Consider the following 12753-nt stretch of genomic DNA (forward strand, 5'->3'; position numbering starts at 1 on the left):
ATAGCTGGATGGTATCACCAACTCGATGGACATGAGTTTGGGTAAACTCCGGGAGTTGGTGATGGACAGGGAGGCCTGGCGTGCTGTGGTTCATGGGGTTGCAAAGATTTGGACTCCATTGAGTGACTGAACTGTACTGAACGAGGTTGGTCATACCTTTTCTTCCAAGGAGCAAGCCTATCTTCATCTGCACCAAATGAGTAGGCTGGCTTTTACTCTGCCTGCAAGGGTGATTTTTGTTTCCCTACATCTTCTTCAACATTTGCTATTATCAATTTTTAAAACAAAATTATATCCATCTGAAATGGATCTTTCTCATTTTAATTTGCACTTTCTAATTCCCAGTATGGTTGAGAATCTTTTCTTAACTTCACTGGGCATTTGGGTCTCCAAATAAAAGAGAGAGGAGGAGATTTCTTTTCATTTATTGTTCAGTTGCTGAGTCTTATCTGTTCTTTGTGATCCCATGGACTGCAGCATGCCAGGCTCCCCTGTTCTTCACTGTCTCCCAGAGTTTGCTCAAATTCATGTCCATTGAGTTGGTGATGCTACCTAACCATCTCATCCTCTGCCACCCCTTCCTCCTTTTGCCTCAATCTTTCCCAACATCAGGGTCTTTTCCAATGAGTCAGCTTGTCATATGAGGTGTCCAAAGTACTGGAGCTTCAGCTTGAGCATCAGTCCTTCCAATGAATATTAAGGGTGGATTTCCTTTAGGATTGACTGGTTTGATCTCCTTGCAGTCCAACAAATTCCAGACTGAAGACCTAAATGTGTACAGTAAAATGTTAAAGCTTCTAGAAGGAAATGTAGATGCACATTTTTGCAGTAGGGATAGAGTTTCTTGGTGATCCAAAAAGTATATACCAGAGAGGAAAGGATTGCTTATTTGACAACACATATGACAATATATTGTATGTTAAAGGGCTTCCCAGGTGGTGTAGTGGTAAAGAGTCTGCCTGCTAGTGCAGGAGACACAAGAAACATAGATTTGACCCCTGGATCAGGAAGATCCCCTGGAATAGGAAATGATAAACCACTGCAGTATTCTTGCCTGGGAACTTCCATGGACAGAGGAACCAGGTGGCTATAGTCCATGGGGTCAAAAAGAGTCAGACACGACTGAGCGACCGAGCATACACAAACACATATGTGTGTTAAACTGTATACAGAAGACACCATCAACAAAGAGAAAACAAGCCCAAGCTATTTGTAAACCATTAAACCAATGAGTCAAGCTCCCTTATTTTTTGCTTACACCCAAAGATGAAGAACTCTTGCAGGTTAATTTTTTTCTTAGATTCAAAAATCAGTCTTTGATGATTAGTAAGTTCACATTCATTGAATTTTAAAATATTTCTTTTATGAATTTTTACTTAAATATTTTTCAGTGATTTTGATCATTGTATTTTTCTCTGTAATTTTTATCTTATATTGGAATATGGTTGATGGACAATGTTATGTTAGTTTCAGATATACACCATAGCGGTTCAGTTATATATATACATGTATCTGTTCTTTTTCTAGTTCTTTTCCCATTTAGGTTATTACAGAATATTGGGCGGAATTCCCTGTGCCGTACAGTAGGTCCTTGTTGGTCATCTATTTTAATTATTACTAGTGCGTATATGTAAATCCCAAACTCCAAATCTGTTCTCCTCCCACCCTTCCCCCCACCCCACCCTTCCCCCACCCTGGTAACCTAAAGTTCATTCTTTGAGTCTGTTAATCACTGTATCTTTTTCTTAATAATTGTTAAAGCTCTTTATGTATTTTATGATGATTTTTGGCTGTAAGTAACAGAAACCCTGAACTCAAACTGGTTTAAATAGTAATGATTACATTACAGAGGTCAAGTCTCCCTTCAGGCATCAAGGCCATTCTATCTTTGCTCTGCCAGGGGCTTCATCTTCAGGCTTACTCCCTTCATGGTTGTGAGATGGCAACCACAATTCCAAACTTCATATCCAAACCCACCACTGTCCAGAGGACAGGAGGTTCTGCTGACCACCACCTCTTTTTTAGTGGGAGGAGGACTTTCCCAAAAGTCCTGCAGACACCCCTCATTGTCTAAGTCAGTCACACATCCCATCCTGGATCAAGGGAAGGATATTACACTTAGTTATGGGGAGTCAGTCACCATGACCCTCCATTGACCCTTCATATCAGTAGCCCTTTGTCGTATATATAATAAATATATTTTAAAGCTTCCCATTTCTTGTAATATGGTTCATAAATAGGTATCAAATGCCATGTTTCTTAATCCTAAGATACCTTAGTTGTGAGGCATTAATGTAACAATCTTTCCGAAGAGGAGAGGACTATATTTCATTTGAAGGAATAAATAAGCATATACTGCACATTCAATCCAAATCACTTTTTCAATATCACAGAGTCTGAATCTCAGCCTTTTTCACATTTTACAATTCTGTTTGGGGCATTGATTGTTAAATACAGCATCGTGACCACCACTGCTTTTTGTAATCTCTGCCTCTCTACTCTTGACCCTTCTTAGTCCCTTTTAAATTGACAGGTTAATTTCAAAACACATAAAAGATTATTGAGTTCTTTTTTCATCTCCTACTTTATTATACTTGTGGTTTCATTTTATTCTTTACTTGAGGGAAAAAAATATTTTTAAAGCTAATCAGCTTCTTTAGGAAGTTTTTGAAACAGATGCCTAAGTACAGGACCCATGCATAGGTCATATCAACCCCTGCTGGGGTTTGAAATTTTTCTGATCTACTTCAAGAAGTTTGGCATTTCCTTTTCAACTTTTAGATAAGAAAAGCCTGGTTACATTCTCTTTGCAAAAATGCAAACGGTCTAGGTAAATTTAGGGTAAAAAAGTGGAAGTCCTTCAATAATCCCTAATTTTCAAATTTGTTTCTCTTCCCCAAGAGGATCACTTGGTGCGGTGTGACCCTTCCAGAACGTTATCCAGGGATTTGTGTGGACACATGTGTGTACCAGTTGTGTGGTTTACGTGCAGCAAACCATCCTGTACATATTCAGTAAGTTTGTTCACATAAGTTTGCTCTGGCGATCTTCCCATGTGAGTTCCCTAATGGTGGACATTTAGGTTGTTTCTAATTATTTGCTGTTACAAACAGTGCTATAATTAACTTCCTTGTAAATGTCTCTTTGTGCATATGGGCAAGCATTTCTTTAGGGTAGCTATCTATGGTTTGGCAATTTCTGCTGCCTTTAATTGCATTGCCTGGTATCTGGCAGACGATCTTCTGCATGTACAATAACTTTTCATGTCCATACTCTATTATAGTGTAAGTTTTAAAAAGATGTTTTAGGCAACAATTAGGAATCTAAGTTTAAGTTCAAATTCTGTGTGGATTGCTGTGGGCAGCTGAGGTGACACTTGTATGAACAGATGCCTCTACTTGCTCAGGTCGCCCATGCACAGGCAGTTGTGATGAAGAGCAAGTAAGGTCTCCTCTGCCACACGGCGCATTGTGACCTTTGTACTGTTAAAATATGAGTAAACGCTTCTTAGAACAGAGGAGTTAGGGTGCTTGATTTTCCCAGATAAACAGCCCGTTGCTCCACCCCATATTTTGAATGGCCCTTGACCTGTGAGTTGATACAACCACATTTACAGAAATTCCTTTCCTCTACAGCTGGGAGTGTTTTGGGGCTATTAACTCCATTGATCGATGCCTCTGTTCCCGTGTTAGTTCAAGGGGCAAGCCCCCCCGTAGTCTTCTTTTTGAGAACCTTCTTACACATTTGTCTTTCTGTCTGCTGCTGTTTCTTCCTCCCCACGCTGTCCTTTTCACACGGGCACTTCATTAGCTGTTCACAATCTGCATGATTTTGCATCATGGTGTGTCTGATGTGAGAACATCTGCGGTAGTCAAGAGCATATTTTCCTCAGGCCTTGACACTGAGCTTGCCATCAGCATGGAGCAGTCTCTCTCGCTTTCTTTCCCTCTCTTTCTCTCTCATCCACTGACATCTCCCAGCATCGCTGCTCCAACATCAGTTATGCCTGAGTCTTGAATGGTGTCAATCTGAGTTGAAAATGTGCCAGCTTTCTTAACATTATCACTAACAGAATGCTTAATTAACCTGCTGATACTATCAGTAATGGATCTTGCTGGTATGCTAGGAAGAAGACCTGTAGCCCACGGTTGGTCTCTGTTTCTCTTTTCATTTCTTTAGTCTCTCAGTGACAGTACTGCTGGAGCTGAACTTTTCAGGAGTGTGGTAAGAGCGATCTGGGAGGGTTTGAAAGGAATCCAGTAGAACTTAAAGCTCTGGAAGAGATAGATCATGGAATCACTGAAGCAGGCTGGCATTCTCATTGCTCAGAGGTAGGGATGGCTAGTAACCGGTGCATACAGCAAGTGCTCAATAAATGGCTAACCACTGTACAGAGTCAACAGAAGAGATTACAGGGCATGTGCTGAGTTGACAGTAAGAAAGTGGGTGATCGCCGAGAGGAGCCTGGGGTTGCCATCATTCTGAGGTGGCTTTCAGGGATTTCTCTGTCTCTTTCCCATCTCACAGCTTAGATGAGAGGGGGACATTGTCATTCTCAAAAGGGTCTAGGCAGGGAGGGAGGATGGGTTTTCACTTCCTTTCATGCTTTGTCTTTCATCTCAAGTGGTTTTGTGTTTGGACCAATGGCCTGCTCTATCCTTCTGAGGCCACATCACATATTCAGAAATTTCAGAAAGCAGGTGAGATGCCACCACAGCCTGGGGCAACTCCATCAGCTCCCAAACCATGCTCTCATACACACGCGCACACACACACAGTTGGACATGACATGTTTCAGCTGTCCCTGGCTTCCCCCTACCTGGACAAGCCTGTAAAGTCAGCCAGCACCCAGAAATTCATGGACACACTAAATGCAGCCCCATTTTTACACTTGGGAGGCCGGCAGGGAGCGGAGTTCACAGAGTGAGTTTAAGCAGCTGCTCCTCCCCTGAACCACATTCCTGTGGCCTTGCCTTTCCTGGAATGGTGGTGGTGATGGTGGTAGAATGTATTCTGAGAGAGCAGAGATTAATGCCTTTCAGGGCAGAAAACTCCAATATTATCTCCAACGGTTTTCTTGGGTCTCCTGGTACTTAAGGGCCTGGCTGTCCCAGGGGTGTGATAGGTGCAGTACATCCCTGCCACCACTAGAGGGCGAGTCACTAACACAGGCCAGGTGCCCCTACCCAAGGCCTCTCTGGGGGCCCTTCTGGACCCCAAGCCCTAGGGGGCCCTGGGGCTATCAGGAGCTCACCTCTAAGGGTGAGGAGCAGGAGATGAAGAGCCAGGCTTGTAACCCAAGGCCAACTGGCCTGAAACCCAGGCTCCCATCCTCTCCTCCTTTACCTCAGATTCACCTGACTGACTCTCAGTCTCTGGGTGTGTATAAGACAAGGGCTTTTCAGCGTCAACTCTGCTGACATGTTGGGCCGGATCGTTCTTTGCTGCGGGGGCTGTCCTGTGCCTTGTAAGATGTTTAGTCTCTGGCCTCTACCCAGAGATGCCAGTAACAACCCCCGCCCCCCAGGTCGTGATCATCAAAAATGTCTCCAACGTTGCCAAATGCCTCACAAAACCAGCCCCGGTTGAGAGCCCCTGTTTAAGACAGGAGAGTGTGGCTGCTGTGGAGACAGCAGGGACTGATGCCGACAAGGTCTGCCCATGGCTTCCACTATGACTGTGTGTCGTGTGGAAACACGAGAGCTGCTTGGAGACGGCATATGTGCTGTAAACGCGTTTCGAAACTGTACTGGGTCTCCTGCTTTTCTTCTCCAAAGGCTGCAGCGTACCTCGGTCTTCCCCTCTGTTTACTCCACCTCCCCGCTTAACTGAAACAGGAGACTGAGGCTCCGAGACCCTCAGGGCCTCGAGCGGCCCCTCACCTGCAGGGCCCTGTCCCCCAACTGCAAGCGCCCTGGCCCGCTCCACTCCCTAGCATTGGCTTGGGCACCAGGAGCATCTGCGGTCCTCCTCCGACTCCACCTGCCCACTAGGCCCTGCCGCCCTCCAGTTCCCCAAACCCTGGCGCCCCCCCTCACTGGAGGGAGTGAGGAAGCAGCAGGTGTTGATGCTAATCAGCGTTCACAGCCCAGAACTGCAGTCGCTCCCAGGCTCACACACTCCCCAAAATTAAACACTCATTATACAAAATTAATTGACATTAATTAGCAAAAATTAAAACTTTAAACACAGCAAGGCGCTTTTGGGGGAGGAGTGAAGCAGGCGGGCTCCACATTTGTCACCTCCACACTGCCCACCCTCCCACCACCCCCAAATCCCCCCGCTTCCATCCTGGAGCAGGACCAGAGTTCAGGCGAGGTCAGCACCCACACCCGGCCCTGGGCCCAGGCCCAGCCATGTGAATCCCAAGGGAGAGAAGCCAGCTGATGGGCGGCCCCCCCAAAGTTGGACACACTCTGCCGAAGTAAGGAGCCAGGAGCCCTCCCCTCAGCCTGGGTCCCCATGATCTCAGCTGAGATGGGGAGGCATGGCCAAAGGAGGAAACCCAAGCATCTGAATCAAGAATGTAGAAGGCATGCCTTTAGCCCCCACCCCAAACTCTTCCATCTCCTGGGTACCCAGAGGATGGGGCACTGTAGCCTTTCAGCTCTGTCCCACTTTGCTGTGTGACCTCAGACAAGTCACCCCCCTCTCTGAGCCTCAATCTTCCATCCATATGATGAGGGGGAGGCGTTGGGTGAGCACTGAGGTTCCTGCCTGCTCTGGCACCTGCTGTCAGGGAAGCAAGTCTCTGGGAGCTTGATTCACTCCGAGGAGTGAGGGGCTAAGTGTGGGGGGCAGCTGGCATTTTAAGAGGACGCCCAGAAAGGCAGCCAAGGGGCTGAGGAGCTGACGGCGGAGCATCCGGCACCCGTGGGGGTTGCCCTCCTGGATGGGCATCCACTTCGCCTGCCGGTGAGGCCTAGCCCTGAGGAGAGGAAAGCTGTGTCCTGGATAACTGGCTGCTCTCTGAGCCCTGAACAGTTTCCCCTTCCCCCCTCACACGGGTTATTTACTTTCCACCTTTGCTTTCCAGGTTCCCAAGGGCCCCACATCCTTCACCAGGCTGACAGGCAGCAGGTCACGCCTTCACCCACTGTTGGAGCGGTGCTGTGCTTAGTCACTCAGTCGTGTCTGACTCTTTGTGACCCCGTGGACTGTAGCCCACCAGGCTCCTTTGTCCATGGGAATTCTCCCAGGCAAGAATACTGGAGTGGGTTGCCATGCCCTCCTCCAGGGGATCTTCCCAACCCAGATATCGAACCCAGGTCTCCCTCCTTGCAGGCGGATTCTTTACCATCTGAGCCATCAGGGAAGCCCATGAATACTGGAGTGGGTACCCAGAGGATCTTCTCCAGGGGATCTTCCCAACCCAGGAATGGAACCGGGGTCTCCTGCATTGCAGGAGCTGGATTGCATTGCAGGATTCTTTACCAGCTGAGCTACCAGGGAAGACTCGGCGTTTATTCAGAAGCTTCATTGCCTGGTGTGGGTGGAGCCCAGTGGTCTTCTCCGCAAGGTAGAATGCCATCTTCCCCCTTACTCCTGCTCCCTTCTCTCTCTCTCCAGCCAGCGCCAATATCTGCAACGTGGTCCTGATGAGGTACGGGGAGCTGGAGGAGGGAATTGATGTCTTGGACGGTGACGGCAACCTCGTGGGCTCCTCCAAGATCGCCGCCAGACATGTGGGTCATCTGGGGGCTCAGGGGGCTGGTGGGGAGGCTCTGGTTAGTTTTCCCTCGACGTGTTCATTCCCCAGGGGTTTTTGTCCACCGTGCCCTTGCCTTTCCTCTTGAGCTCGCCTCCCTGCCCCACCCCAACTCCCATCCGTATGAACCACAGGCCTCAAGTCTGGCCCCAGTCAGCCCTGCCCTTTGGACACCCTTGCTTCTCTGCAGCAACCTCTTCACCCCTGGGAAACATCCCCACCTCTTATCCCAGCCCCTTAGGACCTGCTTTCTCTGACCTGTTAATTGGTGAGGGCAGAGGAGACCTCCCCCCCCCCCCGGGAGCTTTCTTTCCCTTCCCCAGGACCTAGAGCCCTGCTCCCAGGGCCTTCATATCCTCCTGGGTGAGAAGAGGACAGGTGGAAGTGGATGATTTGTGGTTCTGTGCTAACAGGCGCTTCTGCAGGTGATACGTCACCAGGGAGTGAGTGTGGCCAAGGTGAAGGGATTTCAGGCTTGCAGGAAGCCATGGGGATGGTTTGGGGAAGAGTATTTTGTTTCAAGAGGCCCTCTTTCACTTATTTCACTTTTCATCAGCCTCACCCACTCTAGCAATTAGAATTTTTTAAAAAATTCCAGTGTGCGTGTATATCTTCCTGTGCTTTCCGGCCTTCATCCTAATGGCGACTAGCGTCATGTCCTGCCCTAGCCTCCAAGTGCCGGGTCCCCTCTGCTCCAGCCCCTCTCCCTCATCAGCTCACGTGGGGCCCCCACCACATTCTGTCAGCGAGGCCGTCTCCATAAGCCTCTGACCCCACTGGGAAAGTAAGTGCCCGTGCAAGGCTTGTGAGGGGCAAGGAGCTCAAGGGTGCTGGTGTCCACACCACATCCTCTGCTTCCTGCACAGGCTCTGGGCACCCCCCGCATCCTTACACCTGTTCAGGAGACTGGAGGGACCCTCTCCCAGGCCTTCCTGAAGCTGATGATGAAGAACCCAGGTTCCTGGGAGAAATATTCAGCCCCCGGCCCCTCATCAGAAGGGATTTAGCCTCAACTTCCTACTGACCCTAACCTCCTATCCAGCCCTATACCTTTCCTGACTTCCTGAGAGGGTGGCCAACCATGACAGCTCCTCCACGTGGTCCAAACAGCAGGGAACCCCAACTCTTCTGCAGCCCTGGGCTTCCCTTGTCCTGACTCTGCTGGCCCCTTGCTATTCTGGAGAAAGACTCCAGGGACCCACGTGTTACAAGCATTCCCTGAACCTTCTCTGAGAACCAGGAGCCTGCATCCCAGTGACCATCAGGATTCAGAGATGCCACTGAGCTATGCCTCAACAGCCGCCACTGCCTGGGGATCCTGAGGGAACCCCCGAGCCAGGCCCCAGGCAGACCCCTTACGGGGACTGCAGACACTCAGCAGAAGCCTTTCCCACTACAAAGTTGACCTCTTGTCACTAAGACAGACTCTCCTCCAGAGCCAGGAGATGCAGCGCCAGCACACCTCTGTCTTTAAGGGCCAAAAAGAGAAAGTCAGTCCCAGAATCTCTGTTCTCACTGGGCACAAGGAACCGCAGGCAGCTCAGCGGGTCCCAGCTGTTTGCTCTGGTCCTTCCAGCACCTGCGTTGTTTCTGAGCACCTTGCATTCTCCAGGTGCTTCCTCTCAGCCGCAGCGCCTCCCCCCCCACCCAACTCGGGCACCTCCCTGGGCCTGGGCGCAGGCCCCTTCCTGGGGCTGCCTCTGTGTTGCCACCCCTCCCCCACATGTGGCAGGTGATGGGAATCTGTGATGGGGAGAGCTTTTTTCTGTTATCGGGAATACAGCTTCGCGAGCAATTCCATGAATTATTCCGTTCAGCCAGATGTGCTTAGCAGTAGTACACACGCCTAGGGGCTCAGGGCGGGCTTTGCTGCCAGGCAGCTGTCCCGCCCCCAGAGGCCCCTGCTCACCAAGCCTCTGCTTGCCCCTCAGGCCCTGCTGGAGACAGCGCTGACACGAGTGGTCCTCCCCATGCCCATCCTGGTGCTACCCCCGATCGTCATGTCCATGCTGGAGAAGTGAGTGGGGCCAGGATGGCGGCCATTGTGGGGGGGTGGGGGGCGGGAAGGGGGCCCTGCTGGCCCAGGGCAAGAGCCCTGGATTGTTCTGACTCTCCTTGAAAGGACTGCTGGAATCATCTTGTGAGAATTAACGGACTCTCCCTGCTCAGGACCCTGCTGGGAGGGAGGTCCTGATCCCAAGGCGGGGCTGGGGTTCTTAGGGTGTGTGTGTGTGTGTGTGTGTGTGTGTACGTACTCTACTAGTGCACAGCACAGGACCAGGGGTAGACAGAGCGTCTGAGGACTGCGGCGGGAAGACTCGACTTGGGCCCAGCACACCCCTTTCAAGCATCTGCAGTGAGGCAAGTCTCCACCTCACTATGCCTCAGTTTCTCCATTTATAAAAATAATAGTATTAACCTTCGTGCCACCCTCAGAGGGATGTTCTGGGAATATATTCGTCTTGTTTCTAAAGAGAAAGTCAGGAGTCATGATTGTGTCTCTAAAAGAGATATCTGCTTTTGCTTAATATACTTATAAAATATTCATGTTGTGTTATGGTAGTTGGTTCCTTTTAATTGACAAGTGGTATCCCATTGTAAGGGCTTCCCTGGTAAAGAATCCACCTGCAATGCAGGAGACCCAGTTTGATTCCTGGGTCAGAAAGATCCCTGGAGAAGGGATAGGCTACCCACTCCAGTATTCTTGGGCTTCCCTGGCGGCTCAGACAGTAAAGAATCCACCTGCAAGGAGGGAGACCTGGGTTCGATCCCTGGGTTGGGAAGATCCCCCGGAGAAGGGAAAGGCAACCCACTCCAGTATTCTGGCCTGGAGAATCCCCATGTACCAGAGAAATCTGGCAGGCCACAGCCCATGGGGTCACAGAGTCAGACTCTACTGAGTGACTAAGCACAACACAGCATAAAGGAGATACAAGAATAAGAACAGTGATGGAGTGATTCTATTCATTAATGAGGGTAAAACTGAATGATGAAGATGGGGATGCTGCTGGGAGGAGAGGCCGAGGGGAGGAGGGAAGAAACAGGCAGATCCCTGAAGATGAGGGCAAGTCTAGGAGGATGGCAAGGAGCAGGGAATGGTTCTAGGTGCAGGAAGATAAGCAAAGGCCTGGGTCTGGTGCAGGTAAAAGTGAAGAGGTGATCGCTCCCTCCCTCTGGGGGCCCAGCCTGGAAGGGGGCACCTCAAGGGTGTGGGTGGGCTTGGGGCTGTGTAGGATGAGGACAGGGTTGGTGGCACTCCGTCTAAGTCTGTGGGTCAGGGGCTTCTCCCCAGTTTGGGGACGTTCTTATTTCCACAAAACAAATGACAGTTAGCATCAAACACTTATTAAACACTTGTTACATCCCAGTCCTCTCTCAGCTAGGTCCTTACCTAAATGCCCTCTCCTCAAAGATGCCCTCCCTGACCACCCCATTGAGATGCCAGCCACCAGCACTCCTTCCCCTGCTACACTGACTTATATTTACTCATAGCACTTACCAGTGTCTGAGATTCTTTTTCTAGCTGTATATTATCTGTTTGCTTCACTAGAATGTCATCTACACTTTTGTTTTTAAAGTTACTCAGTCGTGTCCAGTTCTCTGTGACCCCATGGACTATACTGTCCATGGATTTCTCCGGGCCAGAATACTGGAGTGGGTAGCCGTTCCCTTCTCCAGGGGATCTTCCCAACCCAGGGATCAAACCTAGGACTCCTACATTGCAGGAGGATTCTTTACCATCTGAGTCACCAGGGAAGCCCATGGAGGCGGGTAAACTCCTTTTGTTTTCTCCCTGGCACAGCATCTAGCATAGTTCCTGGCACATTGTGATGTTCAGTGTTTGTCGAATGAATGAATGATCTCATTTAACCTCCACAACAGTGCAATGAGGTGAGTATGGTATCCCTATTTTACAGATGAGGAAAGGAAGGCAAAAAGAGGTTGTGTATCATCTGCTTACAGTCACTCACTAGGAAATGGCAGAGCCAAGCGTGACCCAGGAAGATGGCTGCAAAACTGGGCTCTTCCTACCACACTGGCTGCCTTTTGGGTTTTTGGATCCAGCACATAATCACGTCTTTGGAATACACCCCACATAGAGACAAGGGAGGAGCAGATTTGGTCTCAGAAAGCCTGTGTTTTGATAAGGGGGGAGACTCACACACAGGTCAGCTGCAGGTGGGACCCAGCAGTGTGTGAACAGGGTCAAGGTGATCTTGAAGGGAGGTCTGGTCCAGAGGAAAGGAGCTTCAGCCAACTCTGAGATCAAGATAGGATTTGGTGGGAAGGAAGGCTTTGGGGGCAAGATTGGGCCTATTGTGTGGACCTTGAAGAGCCCAGCCTAGGAGAAGAAAAGGAGCCCTGTGTCCAGCTATGGGGCTGATCCCTTTCTCCCCTGAAGAGTGGGGAGGTGCAGGGTGGGAGTGAGTACCTGAGTGGGGATGGCATATTGAACACTGAGATTTAAGAAAATTAATCTCCTCTAGAAGTTACAAAAATAAAACCTGGAAGTGATTGCTTTGGTGCCCCTGACCCTATAGACATAGCTCTCTGGTGACCTGAGGTTGTCCCCAAATACCAGTGACTACCAGTGCACACAAGGACCCCACCTGACAAATGAAGAAGTAGGGGGACTTCTGTCTTCAAGGCGACTGAATCTTGAACCTGAAATGTGCAGAGAGAGAATGTATGTGATGCCTCTGAGTGACATCTGAACTGGGTTTGCAGTAAGTGGAGTGGTGGTTAGTGTCCCATGTGCTGGAGGCTTCATGGGAGATGGGGTGAGACTGTCCCAGTTCTGAACATCCTGGCCCGGAATCGCCTGGACTACGGGCACCCCGTGTCTGGCTCAGCTCAGAGTCCTGAGAAAGCCCCGAAGGCAGGTAGGTGTGGGTTAGTGGGTCTCCTGGCAACCTTGTATTTGGTTGGTCCTTTCTTGAAGCTCGTGAGAGGGTCTCTGAGGGAGGTGAAAGAGTCCAGTCTGGGTTGCCCAGGAATATAAGGTGGGCAAGACTCAGTTTGCACCCTCAGAGACATAACTAGCC

The 12753-nt window shown here is 49.7% G+C and overlaps 1 protein-coding gene across 5 annotated transcripts in view; it reads left to right on the plus strand.

Annotated features, from left to right (window-relative positions):
• The window catches only part of SFXN5 (sideroflexin 5), a 124670-nt gene that overhangs the window by 89027 nt on the left and 22890 nt on the right, over positions 1 to 12753 (plus strand). For 2 of the 5 annotated variants that reach the window (XM_043468188.1, XM_043468187.1), the window contains 2 exons: positions 7570 to 7685; positions 9640 to 9725. In XM_043468188.1, the coding sequence (XP_043324123.1) occupies positions 7570 to 7685; positions 9640 to 9725 (202 nt within the window). Of the gene's footprint in view, positions 1 to 2901; positions 3015 to 4179; positions 7174 to 7569; positions 7686 to 9639; positions 9726 to 12753 lie in introns of those variants that run through there. The other 3 variants (XR_006269381.1, XM_043468189.1, XM_043468190.1) reach the window with 3 other exon arrangements.

This window comes from Cervus canadensis, chromosome 5 (genome assembly GCF_019320065.1).
Source record: "Cervus canadensis isolate Bull #8, Minnesota chromosome 5, ASM1932006v1, whole genome shotgun sequence".
NCBI lineage: Eukaryota > Metazoa > Chordata > Mammalia > Artiodactyla > Cervidae > Cervus > Cervus canadensis.